The sequence below is a fragment of the Macrobrachium nipponense genome, chromosome 6 (assembly GCF_015104395.2).
Source record: "Macrobrachium nipponense isolate FS-2020 chromosome 6, ASM1510439v2, whole genome shotgun sequence".
NCBI classification, from domain to species: Eukaryota; Metazoa; Arthropoda; class Malacostraca; order Decapoda; family Palaemonidae; genus Macrobrachium; species Macrobrachium nipponense.
In genome coordinates, this window is record NC_061108.1 from 28,169,609 (window position 1) to 28,197,521 (window position 27,913).

Sequence of the window (27,913 nt, forward strand, 5' to 3'; positions counted from 1 at the left end):
GTTGGCCAGATGATGATTAGAGACCAAGCTGACCAGATGAGATGTAAATCTGAGAAATAATAGGGGCAGGAACTTCAGGGGATGCTTTCAAGACCCTTCTGCAACATTCAGAACATCAAATATCTTCTCCCTAGGATAATGATCACCTATGACTATTTTTCTTGTTATAGATGTGTCATCATTGCAGTTTGCTCCTTGTTAACTGTCACAAGCATCTCCCCCTTGGCAGCTATTTTATATAGTATATATTTTTATTGTAGATGGCTGCTCCTTGGTAGCTGTCTGTTATGGTTGCAGACTGTTGGAAGCTAGTCAGTTCCAATACCATTACAAGCCTAGAGATAGGTAGACAGAGTTACCTGTTTGGGCTCCGTTTCCTTATAAGCTTTCCATGGAAAACTATGAAATGTTTAGCATGTTTTGTTGTTCAAAAATTGTAAAAAAGTAAAACATAGCTATGTCTCCAAAACTCAAACCAGCCTTTGAGACAGTCATTGTTTGGGTTGGCCTCCTCTGGAGTATTATTGTCTGAGAACTGCAAATTGGCAATGATAAAGTAAGAATGCAAGCTTCAGTGATGCCATGGGAACATGGTTCTTGATGCCTATAAAGCACTTTGCTAAGAGACCTTACTAAATCAGTCAATATTGTTAGAAACTGAAGTTGCATATGTTCATTACCCTGATGCCATATGTATTAGCTTGTGTTAGTAGTGGAATACATTGCAACATTAATTCAAAAAGTTTTGTCATTGGCATAGTTGAAAAACTCAGGCTATAATTTTCAAGAATTAAGATAGAACTACAGCATACTATATTTAGGGCAAGAGTATTGACAGCCAAGTCTATGGGAAACTAGCAATGTCCTTAGCATGATTTAATAAGATTATTTGTGGAATAATATTAAATCTGTTACTTGGTAAGCAGAATATAAATCTTTCTTGTTGTGTAAGGAGCTGCTTATTTACAGTGTTAACTATTTGGCTAGTATGACTATGCAGGAATCTTTTATGTGATTTTGGTAGCAGAAACTGTTAGACACACAGACACGATTGTATAATTGGCATTGCCTTTAAGTAGTGACTCTGGTCTTTAGGAGACAACTTACATCTTAACTAAGATTCTAGAGGTCCTTGCTGGAAAAAAATTGATAAACAAAACTTACATGAACTTATGGTATGGATTAACAAAGTAGTAGTCGCTTGGCCTGATACTTTTGTGTCAGATATTGGGTACAGCACAATCAAGAACAAAAAATTTTGCCTCAAAGCTGCAGTATGCTTAAGAAGCATAAGCCTGGATATTGCAAGACATCTGGTTCAATATTTGTTGTTATGGAGGCTCCAGTGCAGTGGTCCCCTTTCAGCTCCAAACCACACAGTTCCAAAGCCTAAGCATGAAAATTGCAAAGTAACATTTTATTGGTACATGGAAGTAAGGCTTGTTAAACTATTTATTACATATACTAAAATTAAGGAAAACCTGAACATGCCTTTATTTTCCTACTGCTACATAAAAAAATACATGAAGTCTAAAAGAAATAAAAAAAAATTGCCTCCCACAGGACAAGTAACTTATTAGAATTTCTCTAGTTTAATAATAAACCATTATTTTTATGAACTTCCTATATCCCACATTGTAGAACTTTTGAGTGATAAATGAAAGTTTTAGGATATTAATTACCCTGGAAAATCTGTTGACTTTGTGATCTAATATAAGAGAGATAGTTGCAAAACTGGTGTGTAAATTTGACAGCTATCACAAGTTTTTAAGATAATTTCTATCAGCTGTGATTATATGTTCCTACAGGGATATAAATATTATGCCTTTCATATACGTAGTACTATGGAGTATCTTCCAGTGCATGAATTGAATGGCCGTGTACTGACTAAACAGGTGGTACCCAACTGGAAGCAGGTGAGATGGGATGCCCATTCTCATCACTCGTGTGTATTTCTTGCAGGAGAAAAGTGTTCTTGTGATTCTCCCTGTCCTGCATGTGCTGAATGGCTTTCTCCACAATAGGAGCCTTATCTGAAGAGGAGGAGGAAGCCTAAGAAGGTTGCTTCATCTAGTCAAGACCAAACACTGACTCTTGCAGAACATTCATCCTGTGCCCATCCCCCTTCCTCCTCCCTTCCAGCATTTGTTCTGAGAGGCCCAAACCACAGTTTTTGAAACTGACTACATCTTCACCAGACAAGGAAGAGGTAAAACAACTACAGTCTCCCCACTGCAACTAAGGAAGGCCTGACCTTCAGCCCCCTCGCCGACTCACAGCACCTCTTGTGTGAGGAAAGAGGTGACCACCAAGAAATATCACTTATCTCCCTTACTACCTTGATCATCATCCTCCTTTCCCTCAATAGATCATCAAAGATCGAAGACTAAGAACAGCACACTCTTATAGAACTTACGCCCCCATATTGCCACTCTCCCTAGAGGCAAAGCAGACCCTACCAGTATTGCTCTATTGACCAGGCAGTCATCTTTGCTCTGACAGGAACAGGGTCTAGAGCTCTTGCAGACCCCAAGCTCTGTAGGCATTCCTGCTTTTCTCTCTGCTCTTAGGGTACACATTCTTCGAGGGAGAGCTGCTCACCCTGGAGCTCTTAATGCCACTTGAGGAGATCCTGGGATTGCCATTCTTGCTCTTGCCAGGGCCTTTCCTGGAAGAGGCCCCCCCTCCCATTGGTGCCCACTCTCAGACAAGTTACTCATCTTACTACAGTATTAGAGAGTGCTGCACTATGACTTTCCTTTCCCTACTGGAACCTCTGTCAGGATTCCAGTCAGTTCAGAGTCTGCTTTCCACACTCCTTTCATCTGGGGCTGAAGATTGATTATGAAATCATTGGTTCCTCTTGTGGCATGGGAAATTGCTCTCCAACATGAGGGGGGCAACAGGCTCTGATCTCTTCAGAAATGCTATTGTTATTAAAAAGATTAGTTTGTTCATGAAACTTACCTGACAGATATATATATAGCTGTATTCTCCGAAGTCCGACAGAATTTCAAAATTCGCGGCACACGCAGTGGGCGGCCAGGTGGTGGTACCCATTCCCGCCGCTGGGAGGCGGATATCAGGAACTATTCCCATTTTCTATTCATATTTTTTCTGTCGCCGGTCGGTAAACAACTGTTTACAGACCTCCGCCTAGGATTTGAAACTTCATTAGCCGCTTAAGTATCCTAATTATTCTTACGATTATTGACTTGGATTTGTGGCTAGGCATACGCTATCGTAAATTTTTCATTGCATTTGATGTCTGAGGCTAGTTAGCCTAGTTTCAGATTTTGTTGTCTGCATGGGGGATGGTGAAGCTACCGGAACTTTCGGTAGACACTCGCTTAGTGTATATGGCGTTTACTTGTTTTCTTTGCATAAGTTCAATGTAATTAGTGTAATGTGTGACTGATTACGGAAGAAGTAGGATTCATGTACGCATTTTAGAGCGTGTTAGAATCAGGAGTTTTCCTCCACAGTAAACAGAAGTTAGAAATAATGAACCTTCTAACCTCCTGTAGATTTTATTTTGCCTAACCCTGTGGTATGGCTTACGGGCCTAGAAGAAGTGTCTGCTAGAGGATTACATCAAGTAATCTTAGACTAAAGTGCTCGCTCTCCAATCAGTGTTGTGAAGTGTAGTGCCCCTTGTGTTGTGGAGGGGGCGTCAGATCGGCCCCATAATGCCTCTAGGCCTGGACCTCTGTCGGACTCCCAGGACTCAGGGAGAGGGCATGTCGAAAGCCGCAAGAGGGTTACGGGGGCTCCCCACCGATCTGGCGTCCCTTCGGCAGAACCTGTTGACGCTTCCCAGGCTGCTAAAGATCGTGCACGCGCACGAATCTTGAAGGATTGCTTCTCGTCCTCCGAGGCGTCCTCCCGCGCAAAGGGTTGGAGCTCTCGGAAGGACTCGCGCCCTCTAAGAAGCTTTAGAGAAGAGGACGCTTCACGTCCTCTCTCTCGTTAGGAGGGAACGTCAGATCGGCCCCATAACGCCTCTAGGCCTAGACCTCTGTCGGACTCCCAGAAACCAGGGAGAGGGCATGTCAAAAGCCGAAGGAGGGTTACGGGTTTTTCATGCTGATCTGGCTTCCTTTCGGCAGGTCCTGTTGTCGCTTCCCAGGCTGCCGAAGATCAAGCACGTGCACGAAGCTTCAAGGGTTGTTTCTCGGCCTCCGAGGCATCCTCCCCACACAGGGGTTGGGGCTCTCGGAAGGACTCGCACCCCTAAAGAAGCTTTAGAGAAGAGGACGCTTCACGTCCTCTCTCTCGTCACGAGAGGATGAGGAGTAAAGAGACCACATTTACCCTTTTAGAAGAATGCACTGGCTCTTTTTCTAAGGGACATTTAAGGAGGCTCATTCATCTTGCCAGAAGAGTGATTTGAGCCTCCTGCGAGTGAACGCTCATGTATATATCATTTATACATTATTAAGGAGGCTCATTCATCTTTCCAGAAGAGTGATTTGAGCCTCCTGCGAGTGACCCTCATGTATACATCATTTATACATTATTAAGGAGGCCTCATTCATCTTGCCAGAAGAGTGATTTGAGCCCCCTGAGAGTGAACGCTCATGTATACATCATTTATACATTATTAAAGAGGCTCATTCATCTTGCCAGAAGAGTGATTTGAGCCTCCTGCGAGTGAACGCTCATGTATATGAACGCTCATGTATATATCACTTGTACATTATTAAGGAGGTTCATTCATCTTGCCAGAAGAGTGATTTGAGCCTCCTGCGAGTGAACGCTCATGAAGTTAGAGCTGTTTCAACCTCGCTAGCATTCCAAAAGAATTTGGTAATCAAGGACATTCTTGATTCCACCTTTTGGAGGAGCAACTCAGTATTCGTCTCCTCTCCTCATGGCGCTCCGTATACGTTATGTAACGTTCGCTTTACTTCGAAAAGCAAGCTGATAAGTTTGACGGCCGGCAAGCTGCTTTGCACAGTCAAACAACTTATGTCTCTGGTCGGCATAAGAAGGGCAATTTAGACGTGAGGAAGCTTTTGGAGGTGCTCGACGTCCTATAAGTAGAGACATTCTCCAGGACGCTTCGGCAAGCACCTTGCGGAAGACGAAAGCCATACGTCTTCCTTTAGTGTTCACACTCTCAGGAGCAGCGTGCGGCTCTCCATGGAGACTCGCATGAGGACGTCCCTTAAAAATATTCAACGTCATACGCAAAACGCGGTTCGTCATAACATTGAGATGTTGGCAAGGTCGCTCGCCAGGACGCCTCTTGGCGGGCCTTGCATGCATCAAGGCGCTCAACGAGTTCCTCTCTGAAACGTCGTTCAGAAGACTTGGTGTTCTCTGCTCAGACACGCTCGTAGCTAAGCAGGACGTTTTTTGAGGACGCTCAGCAGGACGCTAAGCAGGACGCTTTTGAGGACGCTCGGCAGGACGCTTTTGAGGACGCTCAGCAGGACGCTTTCCAGGACGCTTTTGAGGACGCTTTTGTGCACATTCGCCAGGACGCTTCGGTGGAAGCTCGGCAGGACGCTTTGCGAGAGAAAAGACTTGTAGAAGGCGTTTTATTTGCTGTTCAGGACGTTTCTTAGGACGCTTGACGCTTTATAAACGCTCGTCTCAAGAGGAGGTTTTTTCAGGACTCTCCACAGGACATTCCTTTACAGAAATTTTTAAAAAGGATTCGGAGTTAGCGGAGAGACATACCCGAATTTTTTCTTCGATCCCTCTTTCCTCTTCATCGATTTCTCTGAGAATCGGGAAGATTATATACTCGGATTCCTGGGTGACTTTCCGTCATGTTAAAGGGTTTTCCCCTATTAGCAAAGTGCTAATAGTTTTGTCTAGTAAGGACGTTTTCCCCATTGTCAAGATACTAAACGTTTTGTCATTTAAGTGGGGGACCCCTCATAAATGGGGTAGTTCTCATTGACATAGATTTTAACGTTTTTATCGTTTAAGCGGATAAACTCATTAACAAATTTTGAAGAGCTCTCATTCATTTTCAGAGGCTCATCCGGGGAGTAAGAAAAGACTTGTAGACTAGATCAGGAAGTCTTATGTCCAATATCATAAGAACTTTGAACGGTCCTTTTCGATCCTCGGTTCTCTCTTGATGATCTCTATTCGAATATTACTCCCTTTTCTTGGCAAAGAGTCAAGGAGTTCTTTTAAAAAGTCTCATTCATTAGAACGTGGACAGTCGTTTTCCTTTCTTTCTCTCTTCCTCGTCGAGGAAAGATGTAGTAGAGAATTCGATGTTCAAATTACTACAATACTTACGTAGTTTATCTTTGCGTCATTTTGCTAACGCATGGGTCAAGTCATATACGCATATAGTATTTACCTCTGCGGATAGAAGCCGAAAGAACTGTTGTTCTAATGTATTTATTTGACACTCCCTTCAACCTTCCAAGAGTTTTCGGAGTAAGAATAACTATTCAGGTATTGTTACGACAACACCAACTCAGATTCTGTATTTAGCGAATTTTGTTTCGTTTAAATATGCCTGCTTGAGAGTCCTTTTGCTCGATAATTTCATACCTATCCCTTCGTAAAAGGAGTAGCTGGCAACTCAGGCAGATAGTGCGAGACGATGAACAAGGCTGCTGTTACTGTGATGAGTGTGATCTACGCAGTACCGGCTAGCTCGGTGTCATGCGCGTTTGTTGCGTCTCTCTGCAATACAATCATGGATTTTAGCCTCGGGTTGAGGAAATTTCTAGTAATCATGAATGAACATGCCTTCCGTTTACTTAGAAAATTTCAACAAGATATCTCTTATACTTGTTCGGTGCGGGTTTGACCGCACGGGGTAAACAGATCCTCTGTACGAATCTACCGCGGCATAGCACTATAATAATGCTCTCCTGCTTATGCAAATGTCAGCCTTATTTAGGGAAGGAAGCAGGCTGAGTGAGGGAATGGATGAGTTTGCTGGGGACCATTTCCTCGCTGGAGAAGCTTGTTTTCCTGAATAAACAGCAATTCAGACCTCTACAATTTTTCCTCACGAAGAAATTGGAATAACATCAAAGATCTTGTAATAATTCTAATTTTCTCTCAACGGCTTAAGGATCACCTCGGGTGATAGCGAGAGGGTGCCAGACATCCGAACAGAGGAAAAACAGATGTTCTGGCACATTGTCTGAAAGAATTGGAAGCCAAATTGGTCGGCTCTCCAGTTCCTCGAAGGGTGAATTTGGATCGAGTGGCCCAAATCATCTCGGATAATTTCTCAGCTCTTTCATAGCTCAAGAACAGAGAATTGGTTATGGGCTTGGGCACGGAACGTAACGGTCCTCAAGAGGTTCGTTAAACTAGTGCACGTCCGTGCGGGTCTTCTCGATCGAAGGCAACAACTACTGACGTCTGAGTAATCCTCACTTAGAAGTATTTCGAAAGTGAGGAGAGACTGAGGGCGTCCTTTCGTTAAGTTTTTCGTAATTTTGAAGACGAAGGAGCTTCCTCTTAAGTTGTTCCCTTATTCATGATCCTAGAGGATTAGCTTTAGTCGCCACATGTTGGCCTCTAAGAGGTTGGATTCACAGAGGTCAGGTAATTCAGAGAATTGTCCAAAGACCCTTCCCGAGAGAATCGGTGTAATCTAACTTCGTCACTTAGTGAAGTATCTAATATCTCTCCTCTCTGAGTCTGAAGGCGTTCAGACTATCGAGAAGCGATAAGATCTTCTAGATTAATGGCAGTCTCTTGGCCAAGGCAAAGCAGTGCTGCCTATTTTCAGTGTTCAATCGGAGCGGGCCGTTTCTGGATAGTGAAGGGAAATGACTGTTCCTCCAACTCGACCTCTGTGAATTTCTTTATGGTTCTATCTTTCCGTATGAAGTACGAGATAAGATAGAAGTCCTAACTATTGTAGAATATGCAAATATGTTGTTGACGGCCTCTAGGCTCAGAGATTCGGTTCTGTCAAACAACAAAGCTTCACGATCTTTGAGGTCTGGGGAGATCTTGAAATTCTCTGGATCGCAGGTCCGGCATGGAACTTAGACGTAGTCCGAGTTTCTGATGCCAAAAGCATTTCGAACCTATCCTTTCTGCGAACTTAATACACGTGACCAGAAAGGCTAACATTCTAACCGCTCTAGCCACGGCAAAGAGGGTTAGTGAGCTTTTAGCTATCATCAGAGGTTTTAGCTTTAAAGGACATAATGCGGTCTGTCCTCTAAGCCTTCCATTCTTGATAGAACGAAAACCTGTCTAACCCTTGACCCGAAGGTTTGGAGACCAAGGGTATGGCACAAATTATTGGGCAAAGGCATTAGAGAGTCCTGTGCCCTGTCGGGTCTCTCAAGTTTTATCTTAATAAAACTATAGTAAGTCGAGGTCAACGGACAATCTGCGGTGTTCCGTAAAAAGACCAGACTGGTTCATGTCCAAGAACACCCTGGCATTATAGTCAAGGAGTTCTTTTAAGAAGTCTCATTCATTATGTTTGCATAAAGATTTGAGATTTTTTCTTAATATGAATGCTCAAGAGGTGAGGGCGCGGCCTCGGAAGCATTTCAACAGAGCATGACACTCAGTAACATCCTGAGTGCCACGCTTTAGCGAAGCAACTCTGTGTTCGCTTCACACTCCCGACGGGATGTGAAGACGACATTTGAGATCTGTAAGTCGCTAGGACCATACATATCCGTAGATATATTATTGGGGGCAGCAAGCAACACGAATCCTATCCTATAGAAAAGGGATAGGTGTGCTTTTAACTTTGAAGGGTTGGTCGCTTGAGGCGCGTTCCTTTTCTTTAGCCTAGAAGTTATGGAACTAACTTTAATAGGTTAGGTCAGGTGGTGGTTTTAGCTTCGTTGCCCTCAGAAGTATGGTCATATGGTCTAGTCACATTGTGGTCACGCCCCTGTTGACAGATCATCTAGAGCGCACCAGCATTACAGGTCTCTACCTCGCTGGCAACTCTAGTAATGCAGAAGCAGACTTTAGTGACAGTAATCACGAAGTCGGCTATGCTAACAGGTGAGGAACCAAGATGTATATCATCAACTTAATTTAGTTTCCCAAAAATCCTATTCTGTCTCTTTCCCACCATCCGAAGGTGGGATTCAGCTATATAATATGTCAGGTAAGTTTCATGAACAAAATGTTATTGTTATAATACAATTAAGTTTGTTCATACTTACCTGGCAGATATATATAATTAAAGTGCCCACCCACCTCCCCTCAGGAGACAGTGGCACTGATAAAATATGAATAGAAAAATGGAATAGTCCTGATATCCGCCTCCCAGCGGCGGGAATGGGTACCACCACCTGGCCGCCCACTGCGTGTGCCGCGAATTTTGAAATTCTGTCGGACTTCGGAGAATACAGCTATATATATATCTGCCAGGTAAGTATGAACAAACTTAATTGTATTATAACAATAACATTTTATTCCTGGAGACAGCTTCACCTGTGGTCTCTTTAGGAGTGAGCACTGGATTCCACCCCAAACCTGTCCCCTTTAGGAGCAAGCAGTAGATTCCACCCTAAAAGCAAGACCGTTGGTAAGGCTACTTTGGTCAGAGCTTTTGTGAACTTTCTGGTCTGTGGATCAGCCAGCAGATCAGAAAAGCTGCTCCCCCCTTCCCCATCAACTATCCAGGCAGAATACCATCCATTATCCAGGCAGAATAAGTACTACACCCAAGAGGGCAACAACAACTCACTCCTTGCTAACAGGACCTAAACTTTAACTTCTCGGAGCCAAACAACATAAAAGTGGTTTTAATGATGGTGCACCACATCGCATCTTACCTGTAAATGTGGCAGAGCACCACAATACTGTCAAGATGAGGGAGTTGCCCGCAAACCGTTGGGGTAAGGTAAGGAAGCTTATGGTGTCAGGCAGGAAAGGCCTCACTGTCCCAGCTCACCAGATCACTAACCTTTGGGCCAACACTATCCTACAATGGAGAAACTCGTTCCTCTTCTTATATCTAGACAAGTATCTCATGAACATTGGCTCTCCCTCAGCAATAGCTCAATCCTGGATTCTCACCTCTACTTCCCTCCAGGGAAGGTGGAAGTAGAAGTGGCTATTGAGAGTGGAGATTCATGTGATCCCCTCATCTCTTGGGCAGCAACCTTCAAGATCAGCCAAAGGAGTGGGCTGGCAACTTCCAAAATTCCAGCTCAGACCAAGGCCACCATCCATGCATTTGGAAACCCTGCAGATAAAATTGAGACAAGAATCCACTCCAACTACCTCTACAAAGGGTGTGGACATGTTTCAGTCCTTTTGCCACTCCTCCCTGAGTCAGCCTAACAGAGGAAGTACCGGCACAAGAAAAAAGGGGATTCCTAGGAGGATAGGCCCTCCCACAGGTGGCGGCCACCTCTTGAATCATTGGATGGCATGGCAGCAATACAGGGCAGAGTAATGGGTAGTAGCAGTCCTGAAGGATGGATACAGACTCCCTTCAAGGACCGATGCTCCCCTCTCCCCCTTGACCCTATCCCATTCCTGATATACCTTACCAAACTCTACCAAGTCCAATGCTCTGGGGACACAGGTCACGACTAATGCAGAAGGAAGCAATTGAGATTGTGTGGGTCAAGTCTTTAGGTTCCTACAGCTGCCTCTTCCTAGTAGAGAAAGTTTTGGGAGATGGAGGGCCATCATAGGTCTCATTGCACTGAACAGCTACATCAGACAGATGACCTTCACGATGGTAACCGCTCATTCAGTGTTGCAGTCTGTCATAATCTTGATCGATCTCCAGGATACTTATTTTCAAATCTCTATTCACCACAATTCAAAGTTCCTTTGTTTTATGTGACAAGGGGAAGCCTTTCAGTTGAAGAGCCTCTGCTTTGGTCTGGTAACAGCCCCATTGGTGTTCACCAAATTTTCATACTAGTCTTGGCTTGGGCTCACTCCAAGGGAATCCATTTGTTGCATTATCTGGAAGACTGGCACCTTGCTTCCTTGGAAAGGATGCTTCCACAGAACAGGCAGGGTCTGATATCCTGTTGCAGGAAGTCAGAGGATCATCATAAACTGGTGGAAATTTGACTTACTTCCCAAGCAGAGAATCAAGTATCTTGGAATAATCTCAACTTGTTTCAGTGAAGGCCTTTCCAGCAAACACCCCCTAACCCAAACAGACGATCTCAAGGAAGTTGGCAAGAACTTCCTGAAGGAGGAGCAACCAGCTTTACAATGACAAGTAACACTGGGCCACCTAATGTCCCTGGAGAAACTCGTCCCAAATGGGAGAGGTCATCTTTGTTCAATTTGATGGCAACTGGAATACCACTGTCATTTCTAGACAAGCTGCCACACCATTTAGTCCTCTTCAAAACAAACTCTGGAAAGACCTAGAGTGGTGCTGTTGGACCACAATCTCCTGGGAGTCTTTAGGAACTTGGCCTCCAAAACATGATCAAAGTGCAGATCAACATGTTGAGAGATTATGGCATCGTGAGCATCAAAAGAGGGGGATGGTCTTCCCCTTGTGCCCACTAGCTGTCCAACAGCATGGGATTAAACTAAGAGCCAGTTACATCCCAGGCAAAAAGAATCTCATGCAAATCTAGTTGTTGGGATAGAATGGTCCCTACACCAAGCACCAGGATCTTCAGGATTAACCTGACATAACTTGGGTCCATGACGTGCTAAGCGTGGAAGATGGACAGTACATCCCCGATCTCCTGGGCAGTGCCATTAGACTAACACCACCCTGCCCCTGGGGTAGTGTCAGCAGAGGCACCAATAACTTCCCTTTTTTCCACACTGACACCACTCTGCCAGTAAAGTAATAGTCGGCTCATTTTACCTCCTCTCGACTGATTAGTTTCTATAAAACATATTTTACCTAGGTATACAAACCGTACCCTTTCATATTAGAAGTAACCCTCCTTGTCCACCACACTTTGCTATTTCCCTTCAGTTTTACATTCTGTATACAGGCTGGAAGAACAATGGGTATTGTCGAATCGGTGAGAATGGGCATCCCCTCTACCCCATCCCCACCTTGGTATCATCCTAATTGTTCCGACACGGCATACAAACCTTCGGTCCTTTTACAATAGGAAGGTACTAGCGGCAGCTGGATAGGTCGTAAGCTTTCGAACAAGGGGTTCGGTAGTTAACTGCTTGTCGACAGGCGCGCCGCGACTGGGAGGTAAAACAAATCACTTTTGCTTTCTTCGGCCTGCTGGCGTGTAGACGTGTATCATCGCTCTCTGCCCGCTTCATCGTCGTTGCTTTCGCATGGTTGTGTTTTTCTTTTTCTATTTATCTAGTGAAACTGAATTGTAAGTACAATCATTTCATATTTATTTCCATCGAATTCAATTGTGAATTAAAGGATCTTGGTTTCTCCACGCCCTCCGATTACCCGAGTGCCGGGACTGAAGGGCGTAAGTGCGGGAATTCATTTTCCCAGAAATGATCCTCGTATTGTGTATGCTCGGTGCCGAGGGCGGGAGAGCGCTCGCTCCGAGCTTATATTTTGGTTGAAAATGTGTAGATGAAAATCGTAAGTAAGTACCCTTTTCATTTATTTTTTTTTTTACCTGTATGCCCGTTGCCGAGCGAATGCGCTCGGCACGAAAACTTATTCTGTATGGAAGTGGAATCGCAAGTACAGTATTCTTTTTCATTTTTCATATATTTATTGATTGTAGCAATACTCATTTTGGATCAGTTTCCGCTCTTACCCGGAAATTGATCCTTTCCCCTTTTTATTTGAATGAAGTGAAATCGCAAGTGCAGTTCTTTTCATTTTCATATTTTATTGAGATTGCATTATTTGTACTTGGATCAATGTTTCCGCTATTTCCGGGGAATTGATCCTTCCCCTTTTTATTTGTATGAAGTGAAATCGCAAGCGCAGTATTCTTTTTCATTTTTCATATATATTTTGATTGCATCAATTCATTATGGATCAAGGTTTCCGTTCATAATCGGGGAATGGATCCTTTTACCTTGCGCTCGGTACCGAGGGCGCAAATGCGCTCGCTCGAGCCCTTATTCATTGTGAAGTGAATCGTAATGCAAGATTCTTTCTTTTTCATGTTATTCCTTTTATTATTGATTGCATCAATATTTGGTTCAAGTTCCGCTCAGTCAGGGAATTGATCCTTATGCCCTTGCATTCGTGCCGATGGGCACGATTGCTCTCGGGCTCTTATATTATTGTTGGGTACATGGGGTGCTGTGCGGGGGTGGGGAACGAGAATCCCCCCCCACCCCCCCCCCGCCCCGCTAAGCTCCCAAAGATGCATCCCTTCTCGGGGGGGAGGTTATCTGGGTTCTCCTCCTCGCCCGATCCGTCGAGCGCGGGGGAGGGCGCTCGGTGCCCGATGTACAATTGTATTCGGGGTCTTCCGCTCGTTCGGGGGGGGTGGGGCTCACCCCCCCGCGCGAGGGGACTTCACACTAATCACTACTATGTTATTCCGCAGGTGCTATTGCCACGAGGGTGGACCTTGGTGAGGTATGGGCGTCCTTCGATTTGCAGGGCTGCTAGTGTCCCAGGGGCGGCGGTCTATGTCGGGGCCCTGCTGCGGTCACCATGGAGCTGGTGACCACGACAAACGATATCGACTCCAGGTGACGACGTCCCTCCTCACCTGGTGTACTCGCCTCACGTGGTAACAGTCTTGCCTACAGCCGCTGTGAAGTGCCGTTCGCCGTACCTAGAGCGGGCCGTGCCGCCGCCCTCGTGGTTGCCGCGCTGCCGGACCACACTTCCGCTGCCCTAGAGCTCGCCCCTGGACCTGCGCCGGTACCAGGATGTTGCTGGCTGCTGCTTCACCTCCTGTGTTTCCTGGGGTGCCTGCCTGCCGTACCTGCCGATTCTGTGCTGACTGTCCCTGCCGTTGCTGCGCTGGCTCCCTGCCGATGCTGTGCTGGCTGTGCTGCTGTTATGAGATGACCATACCTGCTGACGTCGTCCCTGTTCGGTGGTGGTACTACCCCAGACTTTGGTCTGTCTGTACAGGTGTGCGTCCTGGGCCCTGTGGCTTCGGCTACAGCAGCCCCGGCTCCGCCCTGGATAGCAGATCTTACGTCTGTCCTGAGGAAGCTGACGAAGAAGAGGAGGAAGGTGGGTGTCGTCGTCGTCGTCTTCATCTTCTTCATCGTTGTCGGCTGCCGCCTCTTCCCTTCGACTTCTAAGGCTTCACAGCCGAGGAGAAGAAGGTTGCCTCCTCCTCCTAAGAAGTCTCCCTCGGGAGCTTCTCGGGACCCGTCTCACCTCGGGGGTGGGACGGGAGGGTTCCTTCCGCTGGTCCTCCTGCTCCTTCGGGTGGGAGCGCGGGGCCGTCTCTTCTTCGCAAGGAAAGAAGACTACGGGGACCAGAGGGGTACCGGGCTAACACCGGTACCTTCCTCGCCTGGTGTCAGTGGTTCTGCCACTGCATCAGGGTCCGTCTCGGCCTCTCGTTCGCGGGAGGTACCGAGTGTCCACGGTCGCCTACCAGCGACCGTGCAGCCAGGAACCAGACCTCTGAGTCCGCTCAGCGTCAGGTTCACGGCACCGGGCGGAAGACTGGTGACAGCCGCTCACGTGACTCTCACCAGACCAGCTCTCGCTCTCGCCGGCGACCAGCTGGCTACCCGGGGGACGTGACGGTCCATGAAACGGCCACGGGCTGAGGCTGGGAAGAGGTCCCCGTTCGCCGGTGCCAGCCACGGCTGGAACCAGTGACGTGACGTGCCGTGAGGACAAGCACCGGTCTCACCGTGACAGTGGAGCCTGCAGGTCGCCTGACCGTCGCTCTCACAGAGTACCAGCGATCGGGTACGGCAACCAGCACCAGCTCGTCTGACACTCGAGATCGGGGCCGCTGTGCTCAGTCCAGCCGTTCTCCACAGCGAGACGGTTCGACCAGGCCTGCAGCTCGATCGCCACCGCGGGTTGACGATCGCTGCAGCCCTCCAAGCCTGCTGGTTCTGCCAGCGAGCGAGAGGAGGGAGCGTCAGGTCTGCCTCTCCCGTACCTTCAACCTCCTCGGGTTACACCGGGAGGAGCGAGATATTCAGGAGATCGTGAGGGGTGCTGCCCATCATGATCCCACCACGACGCCCTACGTGCCAGGCACGGTTCTTGGACCAGCCAGGATGTATGCGCAAGTGGATGGAGAAGACCGAGAGGGCTGTCGCTGTTCCCCCTCTTAGGAGGAAGGTTCTCGGAATATGCTCGGTAATTCGAAAGGGCCCTTAACGGTCCCTACTCTGAAAAGATGCTGTGACTTCCGAGATCCAGAGGAACTTTGCCGAGGTTATGGCGCTGATTCGTCAGCACAACGACCTCTTGGGAAGGATCGCCGCTCCCACCAGCAGAGCCACGTCTCGGCTTGAGTCGTTTTGGGGCCCGAGAGGGAACCCAAATCGACGGTGGGTCTGCCGCGGATCGGAGCTTGCCGACTGTGTTGAAACAGGTAGTCTCTCGTCTCCGGACAAGAAGGCTCTCTCAGTTCTGGCCGGTGAACAAGCTACTTCACCTCCTCTACTGCGACAGAGGCGTTTTCTATTGTGTTCTTACGGAACCGTATTTGAATACCCCTTCGGTCCTCCTGAGAGGTTTCGACTCGACGAGGACTGGAATGAGTCGGAGGACGGTATCGGCTCTCTCCGTCAGGTGTCGATCAGCCCCACCCAGACGACGTTCACAGTGGCGGCAGACCCTACCTACAGTATGAGTTCGTAACCCTCCTCGGGAAAACGTTTTCTCCTGACGATACGTTTTCCCAGACTCTGAGAGGCCATCGCCGTAAGGCGATGGCTGCTCCTTTTCTTCTCCAACTGCTAGTTCCGCTGGGAAGGCGAGCCAGTATCCAATTCCTCCCCCATTCCCTCTCTCCTTACGGCTACGAGGGAAAGGGGAGGGATCCTACAGAGATTTCTCTGTAAGATCCCACGTTTAGGGGCTGCGCTACCGGGGGGACCTTTCGGGTCTACCTGACGTAAGCCCCGGTCGTTGAGGAGGGATCCTGCCCCTTTCTCGATTTCTACGGGAATCGAGAGGTCCACCAGCCGATATCGTTTGACGAATTCGGTGGGGGGTTTCGCAGAGTGCTTAGAATTCTACGGGAATTCTAGAGCACTCAGAGGTGTTCGAGTTTTTTACGATCTCCAAAAACAACTTAGGCGAGACCACGGTCCAAAGTGAGCGAGAATCACCCGATAATTGTTACACGATAATCGGGAACCTCGCTTATGCTCGAATTCCTGTAATTTCTAGCATTTGGAAGAAGACTGCTGCTGAAAGAAGAGTATCTCACAGTAGGCGATTAACCTGGAATAGAGAGGAACGGACGAGAAACTTCCAGTTTGGCGTGAACTATCGTCTTCGGTATTCTGTTCACCATTGAAGCTTTTCCTTGGGAAAGACTTCTCCTTCACTCTCTTGACTAGAGAACGAAGGCGGTCGATCTCCAATCCTTATTCTCATCCTGAGAGGAAAGAATTTAGGATGGAGGTCGTGGTACAGAACCTACAAATATACTACGTATATTACCCTCGCGACATGATTCTTTTTAACAGTTGAATTGTCCGGGGGGTAGGGCGCATACCGTAGTTTAACTCTACGGTTTGTGACCGCCGACGAATTGTATCTTAATTGAACTGCAACTCGGGGTTGCCTGCAACCTCCCAGCAGTTATCAGTTTCGATTTTAGATACTTGGTATTGTCATGACAACACCAAATCAGCTTTTGTATTTACCGAAATCCGTTTCGTTTTAAATATAATTGCTCGAGCGTATTCTTTATGCTCGATGGTTCTAGCCGAACGCATTCCTTCGTGGAATAATGGATTACCTGGCAACTCAGGATGACGAGTCACCGAGAGCTACTGCGTATTGAACTGCCTGATAGCAGCTCAGTATCAGCTAGGTCTCGGAGATGCCGCGGTCGGTTACGTCTCTCTCTCCCCTGGTGTGATTGACTACCGAACCGTATCTCTGCCCAACAATCATGGACTTAGGTCTCTGATTAACGGGGATTCTCGCAATAATGAAGGACCATTCTACTGCTGTGACGCTCGATTTCATCGCCTTCGACATTGCGAGAATTTTCAACAGAGATATCTTCGACTCTTTCATCTTTTCTGTTTACCGCACGGTAACAGAAGTCTGTACTAGTTCTCCCGCTGCATCGCACCGCGATTAACTGCGAATGATTTTTGCAGACATCTGAGTTTGTCTTCATAATACTCTCGTATTCGTAGGTGTGCAATTATTCATTGCTCGCCCGAATTAACAGATGTGTCAGAAGACATCGCCACTACTCTCCGACCTGACAGCTTCTACTTCCAAATGTTCAGCCCATGAGAAAGCAGTTCTTCAGCAGTATTCCCTGTCTCTTCATTACTGAAAAGCGCTCCGCTTTTATTGCAACTACGATCCTCACCGGACAGCAATGAATAGCGGTTAGCGTTCTCAGTCTTTGTAGCACAGGTTCAGAATCTTGAGAATCCTTCTCTCGGTTCAGCTGTGAAGACGTAGGTTGCTTTTTCTGTACACCTTCGTCTTCAACGACACATAGTGTTGTTTCTCCTTAGCTGAGAATCAACTATACTATGAGATATCTTGCCATCAGGGACCTCGGTCTCTAGAAGGCAATTGACTTTTGCCTGTTGGGCACATGCCTTAAGAGAATCATCACCTAGCCTTCTGGCATTCGGTGACGAACAAATTATTTGTTTAGTCTCTTGGCATAACCTTTTAAGGCGAAGGTACGTGACTTGCTCGGATGCTTGGACAACTTGCCTCCTTCCAAAACGCAGGTCAGCGGCAACTGTCAGAGCGACCCAAGTCAGTTACGAACTACGCTGTGACTTAGTTCGGTTGTTACAAAGCAATTATTACTTCGTTTAATAGCTTGTCACAGTACCCATACCATCGACACCCACCATTGAGTGTCGGTGTCCTATCCACTACCGAGAAGAACTTCACTGCATGGGGATAGGAGAATGTGAGACACTTCGCTGCAGAACGGAATAGACCAGTATGGGTACAGGACATCACCGAAGTCGAGAAGAGGGATAGGTCATACGACCATTCCCTTGCTTTTCCTCTGAGGTAATTGCATGACTTTTCCTGCGAAGTCAAGCATCCAGGGGATGGGGATTCGTGACGCTCGATTTCGTACCGACTTGTAGCGAAGACTCAGAACCCTCGGTTCCTGACGATCGGTTAGAGTCCTTCACAATCCCCTCCCTAATGGACTCACCGCCTTCGATGCGAAGGAGATGCTGCTTTGTCCTGTGAAAGCGCGACCACGCTTTCTGAAGAAACTCGACATCCCAGGCTGAGTGTTGAAGACTCTTCGTCAGCACCAAGATGACCTGGAAGTACACTCCCTCGAGTTACACAAGAACTTCTCCGTGGCGCAGGTACTGAAGGCAGGGGTCTGGTACAACCAGACCACTGGCACCTCCTTCTACCTTTTGGATATTGCCCACAGGTCCTTGGATCGTTTTCCTTGGGACCCGTGGTGGCTGCTCAAACACGTTGTGTAGCTAACCCGCCAGACCCTAGCAGGCTGAACAGCATCGAGTCCTGGTGTGACTGTAAGAATAGATAAGTGAATGAGAAATGTGACTGGCTTGTCTTCCTATCTTTTTCTCCCCTCTACCTGTGGGTAGAGGGATACGGTCATCACCTTGCTGGATAAGGGACGAGATTGCCGGTGAGCTACCTCGACAGAGCCCCATCCTATCCCCTTTCACTAGGGATGGGGAGCGAATATCCACCACTTCCTCCTACAAGGGGGGGGGAAGTGGATGCCAACAATGAGACAAACCATAACTTTATTTTGTTGCCTCTTGCAATAGGAACTTGTTCTTTTTGTTTGCTGGTACGAAGAGATACGCTTGCTCTCTCTTAGTACTTGGTCAGAGGTCTGACCATTGATCCTGCGGTGCACACCCCGATCAATCGGACAGAGGCTTGGATCCCTCCCTCGCTCTTACGACCAGGGAGGCATTCCAAGGTTGGGCGAACACCAGTCTGTTCACAAAAGACTCAGATTCCTCCCACCAAGAAGTGAGTCTTCCTATTGTAAAAGGACCGAAGGTTTGTATGCCGTGTCGGAACAAATGACAATTTGTCCAAAATTGCATTTCTGGGCTCAGCTCGTGTCGCTGCGCGAAATATCCTTTAATCTATTATTTCTAGGGTAAATGTACTAACACATACCAGAGAATAAATAAAATAAAGAAAAAGGTCAGTATAACTGACTCGCTCACCCTCCAAGAGGGTGTCGGTATGAACACTAGGCGAGTGAGACCACTACCACGAGCCAAATGCCAATAGAAATCTCCCACAACAAAAACCCTCCATGAGGAGAGCCGACCCACAGAGTGAGCAGCTCGTACTACTACTACTCCATCCCATGCCGCCGACTGCTGCGCCTCTAGTGGCCATCCTTTTCAGTTAGCACCTCACGAGCACACGTGATATTTTTCTCTCTGTGTTTTTTGTCCCTTTCGTTGGATTTATCTATAATGGAGCGTGCAGCTATTGCAGCAGCTAAGTTAAGTAACTCAGTATTTATGGTTAGTTGGTTTTTTCCGGCCCTCGTCAGTATTTGCCGTTTTTTAGGTATAAATACGTACTCGGGGTCGGAAGCATGGCAGCATGGTTCTGCCGCGTGGTGGGTTCGTTCTCGGTCTCCCATACCTAGAACATCCCATTCTCTATGTACGCTCTATATTTATTATCCGTTTTACTTAGGGTACTGTCTACTCAGGTTTGTCATGCATGCATGTCTTTTACCTTATGTAGGCTTCTTCTTTCCAGACCCTAGTCCCGGCTCTTAGTATCGGCCTCTGACTAGCTTTGAGTGGTAGACTTTCCTTCGGTTAGTCGTACACTCCTGGATTTTTTCTCCTACTTTATTGTTTTCTTTCTTTTATTTTATTTTATCACCATGTATTTTGTTTATGGTTAGGTTAGTTGGGCGTCTGGCTTAGCCTAGGTCCTGGCTCCTTGAGCCTAGCTACCGCTCATCAGTTCGGTTTGCTTCCCTATAGCATCTCTCTGATCAGTCGGTTTTTGGCCAGTGGGTCTATGCTACCGCTTTTCAGTTCAGTTGCTTCCCGATAGCATCTCTCGATCAGTTGGTTGGTCCTAGGTTTAGTTGTCTTATTTTAGCCTTTACCGTCTCGTGGTCACTACGCGATCACGAGACAGCCAGACGCCTGCCCAGTCCCCTTCCCCCCTCCTCCCGCTCTTCCATAGAGTCGGGGGAGGGTGGGGCAGTCTGCCCACGCTCCGCTCCTCATACCCAAAAAGCATGCCTCCCTCTCTCCCCCCAGGCGGAGGGGAGGGGGGGGGCCAGGAGACGGGGACAGACTCAGATGACGCGACCTCCTCCGGCTTCTCGGTCCGGCCCACCGGTGGTGATGTGATGGGGGGGTTACTAGGCCTTTCCCCCCATCCGTTGCTTAACCTGGTCGCTCCGGTTCGCTCGAGCCTGTATGTCTATCGCTCTTCCCGACCCTTACTAGGTCTCCTTCATGATCGGAGTCCTGGCATCCAGCGGGGAAGTTGTTTGTCACCCAGTAGGGTGGGACCGGAACATACAGTGGGTCCCTGCTAACCGTACCGTATTGCTGAGTTACTACTCTCCGCTACGCACTGGACTTGCTCGGTTCGTTTGAGTTTTTAGTTTGAAGAGTTATTAGATAACTATAAGTTTATCTTAAGTACCTTACTTAACCTCTTCCCCCTCCCCTCATGTTTTACCGGATTCTCCGGGATTATAGCCTATTCAGGCGGGGCAGGGGGGGGTTATGCTAAAATTTTTTCCGAGCTCGGCATGCAACGGAGTTCTTCTGTCCTTTAGCCTGTAAGTGTTATTCTTTAAGATACTCATGTGTCTTCCCACTTACAGGCCACCAACTGTGAGCATCCGGGATGCGCCGCCACACTTCAGGACCCATGTGGACACGAAGTTTGCCGGTCCCATGCTCCATGCGCGACTCTGCACGGGGACATCCAGGTCTGGTACCATGAGACGTGTACCATATGTTACGATCTGGTGAGCCAGCTTTTAGAAGGGTGAGTATTCCATCTCCGGTAGCTGCTCCGCTTCTATTTTAGTGCTTAAGTTTTCATCATCCACTTTAACTTAAGGCATCTAAGTTTAAGTTATATTTAAGTTTTAGTTTAAGTGATTCTTAAATCTAACCTACGCCCTCTCTTCCAGGCGCCGGCAGTGAAGGATACCGCACTGGCAACCCTGCGGGCCTGGGTCGGCGGTTTTGGGAAGAACGCCGCCAAGGGTATGCCTTACATCTTGGAGAAGCGGTTGGCGCTGTTAATCTTCCCGGAGGCAAGGCGACAGGATACGTCGACCCAGTAGAGGCGGCCCCTACTATCGCCTTCATCCAACAACAGCTGGCTGCCTCATTAACTGATCAAGACCAGGATATCTCCACAGACGTCGCGACTTTAGATATTAATGTAGAACCTATGGTAGGTGTAGACGACCTGTTGGTCGAGGTAAGTAGGGTGGACACCCAAGGGTCACCCTTGGTGTGACTGTTTCTTCTACTCCTGCAACCTCTCCATCCTTCCAAGGCTTTACAGGTGATGAATTATATACTCCTCCTGACGCTTCGTTAGACCTAAGGTCAAGGTCAAGCAGTGAAATCCTTGTCTAAGACGTCGTCGTCGTCTAAGAAGTCGACTTCGGCGTCATCCTCTCACGTAAGTCTCCGGCTGCGAATCCCGGAGCAGACAAGTCTAAAACTTCTAGCTCCGGCTCTAAGTCCTCGAGGAGTAAATCCTCCAGAGAGAGATCTCGCACTCCGGCAGAGTCACCAGTTCCGCTACCCTTGGTTCCGATTCAGAGCCACCCTCCACCTCCGCAGCAGCTCCGGCCTTGGACTCCAATGCTGGGCCTGTTGCAACAGGTGGGCGACCTGGTTGGGTCCCTAAATGAGTAGAACATGGAGCAAATGATCTCTCGTCTGTCGGATAGGATTACTTACCCAGGACTCCATTATAGCCGGACTGAGGGAAGTCCCTCTAGCCTCTCCTTCACTTTTCCAATAACGAGTGGAACTCAGCTTCCTCCGTATGACTCGCTACCTCCGTTCCTCGATGAACAATCCAGGAGAGTAGCGTCATACGCCCCTTCCAAGACGGTCTCATTTCCATACCGGAATTCGGAAACTCGGAGGATAGAGGACTTCGAGTTCTTCCCGGTAGAACCCCCTCCAGCCTCCGTTCATAGGCCTACGCAAGGCTTACAGCTTCAGCCATGGTTCGGGATGATAGGGTGCCTAAGGAGGGACAGTCCTCTATTCACGAGACCAGGCTCAGAGAGAATGGCTCAGATGTTTAGAGGACATGGATTGTTCCAATACCAGGATAAAACAACCTTTCAAGAGTCCCTTTACCATTTTCACAATGGATGAGAGTACCCCGCTCCCGTTCCTGACAAAGATCGCGAGGTCTACCATCCCAGCGGCCCAGAAGGGGGACTCCATGCCTCAATTGAAGGAAGCAGATCCCACATCTCCGTTGCTCCCCTCCAGCCGGAACAGAGGAATTGTGGGAGGACTTGCCAAACACCTTCTCAGCTGGCAAACTCAAACCGGACTGTGCTATGGAGCAGTTTGGTGAAAAGCTACCCAGGCTCCCAGATAGCCTTATTCAGGCTGATTTGACGCAAAATCGCGACTAGCCAGATCAATTAACTCTATGGCTATGTCCGAGGTAGCAACCATAGCTTATGGCTCAGAACCGCTTTTTAAGCTCATGACCAAAGCACTGACTCAAACGGTACAGTCGGATATGTTTGAGTTTGCCACTGCTAGAAGACGAATTGTCGGAAGCATGTCCTACAAGAGGCAACCATTCGACATGAACGAATAGGTTGCTCTCGTCTAACATCTGGGGAGCAGATCTCTTCCCAGAAGCTATGGTGAAGGAAGTTCAGTCAGAGGCTACGAGGCTGAACCAGAGCCTTAAGGACCGTTGGGGCCTTACAGCTAAGAGGAGACAACACCTAACACCTAAAGGTAAGGGTCGGGGAAACCTAGGCGCTTCCATCCTTACCAGAAGAAGCAGTCACGCTTTCTCAGCAAGTTCCAGCGGTGCCCTTAGTGCAAACAGCCCACCTTCCACCTCTAAGGCTCAATCACAGCCAATTTATGTGATATCCCCCTCAACCTCAGCCCTCCACCTCTTACGCCATCTCTCCAGCTTACAATCAAGCCTTCGAGAGTCAAGCTTCACAGAAGTATGACCGCTCGGGTAAGGGAGGCAGAGGTAAGCGTTCCTTTCGTGGGAGAGGATCGGGAGGCCCCTTTAACAGGGGGAAAGCACTTCAGAGGAGGCCGAGGCGGTTACCAGAACCAATGAAGAACTTCAGGTAGGAGGGAGGCTGTTCCACTTTCGCCACCGGTGGAACTTCAGCGAATGGGCTCAGAGCATAGTGTCAAAAGGCCTGGGTTGGAGCTGGTTGACGAACCCACCTCCATCCAGACCTTTCCGTCAACTTCCTTCCAAGGAATTGACAGAGTACGCAGAGGACCTCCTCAGAAAGGAGCTATAGTGAGAGTCAAGAGATTAAAATTTCAAGGTCGCTTGTTCAGCGTGCCAAAGAAAGGCTCACAAAAAAGAAGAGTAATCTTAGACTTGTCCCGCTTAAACTTAGCCATCCGCTGCGACAAGTTCAAGATGCTCACGATCTCACAGGTGCGGACCTACTTCCCCGTGGGGCCGTCACCACCTCTATCGATCTTACAGACGCCTACTATCATATCCCTATTGCAAGACACTTCCGTCCATATTCTGGGTTTCAAGGGTTTCAAGATAGGAGACCAGACTTTCTCCTTCAAGGTAGTTCCCTTATCGGACTCAACGTGGCACCCAGGGTGTTCACGAAACTAGCGGAAGTGGTAGTGCAACAACTCAGATCACAAGGGATTATGGTAGTAGCGTATCTCGACGATTGGTTGATCTGGGCGCCAACAGTCGAGGAATGCAACAGAGCCACACTGAAAGTGATTCAGTTCCTGGAATATCTAGGCTTCAAGATAAACAGGACCAAGTCAAGACTCACTCCAGAGTCAGACTTTCAGTGGCTGGGCATTCAATGGAATCTATCCTCCCATACTCTGTCGATTCCATCAACCAAAAGGAAAGAATAGCGAAGTCAGTCAAGCAATTTCTAAGTCACAAACTGGCGTCAAGGAGAGCTCAGGAGAGGATCCTGGGTTCTCTCCAGTTTTGCATCAGTGACAAACGTCTTAATGAAAGCCAAACTGAAAGACCTAACCAGAATCTGGCGCTCACGAGCAAATGTCAGGTCCAGGGACAAACTATCCTCAGTCCCTCTGATTCTAAAGAATCGACTTCAGCCGTGGGCGAAAGTCAAGAATTTGTCAGTGTCAGTACCCCTTCAGTTCCCTCCACCAGGGATTACCATCCACACAGACGCGTCCTTAAGCGGTTGGGGAGGGTATTCCAGGTCCAAAAGTTCAAGGAACTGGTCACCTCAGTTCAGTCAGTTCCATATAAACGTACTGGAGGCAATAGGCAGTGTTCTTGACTCTAAAAAGGTTTGCGCCCACCAAAGTACTCCCACATAAAGCTAGTTCTGGACAGCGCAGTGGTAGTACATTGTATAAACAGAGGAGGCTCCAAGTCACGTCATCTAAATCATGTGATGGTAGCCATCTTCTCCCTGGCAGACAAGTTCAGTTGGCATCTCTCCTCCACTCACATAGCTGGAGTGAGCAAACGTCATAGCAGACGCGTTACTCCGATCAGTACCCCTAGAGTCGGAATGGTCTCTGGACAACAGTTAGTTCCAATGGATCCTTCAAAGAGTCCCAGGGCTACAGGTGGATCTCTTCGCATCCCAAGCAAAATCACAAGCTCCCTCGTTACGTAGCCCCCAACCTGGACCCTCTGGCCTATGCCACGGCTCTGGACTGGAACAACTGGAAGAAGATTTATGTCTTTCCTCCAGTGAATCTTCTCCATGAAAGTGTTAAACAAACTCAGGACGTTCAAGGGTCAAGTGGCTCTAGTAGCCCCAGACTGGCCGAAGAGCAATTGGTATCCCCTAATTCTGGAGCTGGGCCTTCGTCCTCTTCGGATCCCCAATCCCAGGCTCTCCCAGTCAGTACAAACGAAGACTGTGTTCGCTTCCTCAGGGATTCTCAAAACCCTAACTTTATGGATTTCATGAAGTTTGCGGCAAAAAGAGATGCGAATATGACCCTCAGAATATTCTCTTCTTGGAATCTCATAAAAGGGATTCAACTTTGAGACAGTATGATGCTGCTGTCAAAAACGTTAGCAATCTTCCTGAGAGAATCTGATATTAGAATCATGACAGTTAATTCAGCTATATCCTTTTTCAGATCCTTATTTGAAAAAGGTTTAGCAGCTAGCACGATTACGACAAACAAGTCAGCCTTGAAAAAGATATTTCAATTTGGATTCAACATAGACTTGACGGATTCCTACTTCTCGTCTATTCCTAAGGCATGTGCTAGACTTAGACCTTCTGTAAGGCCTACGTCAGTTTCATGGTTCTTAAACGATGTTCTAAAACTGGCTTCAGAAACGATAATGACACATGCTCGTTTATAATGCTCTTAAGGAAAACCCTGTTTTTATTAAGCTTAGCTTCAGGAGCAAGAATTTCAGAACTGTCGGCTTATCCAGAGATCCGGATCATATTCAATTCTTCCCACAGGGGAAGTACTACTTTTCTCCGGAAACGTAGCTTTTTAGCAAAGAATGAAGATCCTTTGATGAGGTGGGAACCTTGGAAGGTACTACCCCTTCCACAAAGATGTATCTCTTTGCCCAGTTACAACCTTACGAGCCTTTCTGTCCAGGACCTCCTCATCCTCATCGGGTCCCCTCTTTAGGAGGGAAAAAGGTGGAACTTTATCCATAAAGGCATCAGGCAACAAATCCTGTACTTTATTAAGCAGCCAATCCTGACTCTTTCCCGAAAGCACATGATGTCAGGGCAGTAGCCCACCTCAATTAATTATTTCCAACACATGAACTTCGATGAGTTGAAAAAGTATACGGATGGAAATCGCCGACAGTGTTCAAACGCCATTACCTTAAGTCCTTGGAAGCTCTGAAATTTTCAGCAGTAGCAGCGGGGAAAGGACATAGTTTCCCCTGATTCTAGTTAATTTTGTAGTAGAAGATTCAGTCCTCCTTTCTACCTGCTTCACCCAACAGTTCGTCTATTCCTACCGTGTTCATTTACATTCACCGGTGTCTTAGCTGCTTGATGATGATGTAGTGGGTGCCCCCTTATTTTTTGCTAGGGACACTCACAGATGATTAGAGTATTTTGATCTCATGGATGTTACCCCCTTATTTTTATGCTAGGGGCTACATCTCGATTATGATGGTTACGGGTTTTGTGTATATTAAGTCATATGCATTCCTTACATATATCATCGTTGTTTAATTTGTTCATTTTTAATTGCTGTTATATATTTTGATACATGCCTTTACACAGATACTATTTTTGTTACATGTAAGCCAATTTACCTCTGTACATATGTAATTACCTTATGATAAGAAACATGTTTAGAATTAAGGGTAATTAAGCATATTTCTATTTTGTATCACTGTGTATTTTATCTTTTTAGCAATTATCTCTTTTTTATATACTTTAGTTTTTATTTGAGACTATTCTGTTTTATATTTATTTCTTTTGTTACAATCTTGTGCTATTTCTCTGGTACGATTTCGCGCAGCGACACGAGCTGAGCCCAGAAAAGGGATTTTGACGTAAGGAAAAATCTATTTCTGGGCGATTGGCTCGTGTCGCCAGCGAAATCCCACCCCTACCCATCCCTTCGCCCAAGATTGTCTGCTAACTTCAGGATGGCCACTAGAGGCGCAGCAGTCGCGGGGCATGGGATGGAGTAGTAGTAGTACGAGCTGCTCACTCTGTGGGTCGGCTCTCCTCATGGAGGGTTTTTGTTGTGGGAGATTTCTATTGGCATTTTGGCTCGTGGTAGTGGTCTCACTCGCCTAGTGTTCATACCGACACCCTCTTGGAGGGTGAGCGAGTCAGTTATACTGACCTTTTTTCTTTATTTTATTTATTCTCTGGTATGTGTTAGTACTTTACCTAGAAATATAGATAAAGGAGGATATTTCGCTGGCGACACGAGCCAATCGCCCAGAAATAGATTTTTCCTTACGTCAAAATCCCTTTTTTCCTAACTATACAAACCTGAGGTCCTTTTACACATAGTCCCACCTCATGCCACCCCTCACTCTGCAGTTTTTGCTTGGGCCAAAAGCAAAAGTGATTTGTTTACCTCCCAGTCGCGCGCGCGCGCCTGTCGGACAAGCAGTTAACTACCGAACCCCTTGTTCGAAAGCTTACGACCTATCCAGCTGCCGCTAGTACCTTCCTATTGTAAAAGGACCGAAGGTTTGTTATAGTTAGGAAAAATGCAATTTTGGACAAATTGTCCATTTTAGTATAGAAACGGTCTGGGGGTCCAGTACATGTACTGGAAGTTACCCTATATTAAAGACTGGTTTATATGCTAGGAAAAATGCAAATTACTTTAAAAATCTGACATTTTACTGAACAACTTGTTATACTTCATCAGTGCTTTACATCAATTTGTGATTGTCTGCAAGCAGATAAAAATTCATGGAATGTCATAATTATAATATAATCCATTTCTAATCTGTTGCAAGTTAGTACATTTTTACTTTTCCAAAATCCCATAATTTACAACCAAAAATGTATTCAAGCATTATTGACTGTCTTGCTAACTTCTCTTCTGTAAATTTGGGCTACAACATGAACTTGTGATGTTTTATAAGTCTTGGGAAAAATTGATAAAGTCTTGATAATTTAAACATATTACACAAATTTAGAACTGCTGCATAATTAAACTGATGACATTTGTAACTCTTGGAAATGAAACA

At 47.0% G+C, this 27,913-nt stretch overlaps 1 protein-coding gene across 1 annotated transcript in view; it reads right to left on the minus strand.

Annotated features, from left to right (window-relative positions):
* Positions 1-371: 371 nt before the first annotated feature.
* The window catches only part of LOC135216775 (m7GpppN-mRNA hydrolase-like), a gene marked incomplete in the record, with an annotated part of 310,615 nt that continues 283,073 nt past the window's right edge, over positions 372-27,913 (minus strand). The window contains 1 exon segment of the mRNA XM_064252259.1: positions 372-1,389. Coding sequence (XP_064108329.1) covers positions 1,319-1,389 — 71 coding nt within the window.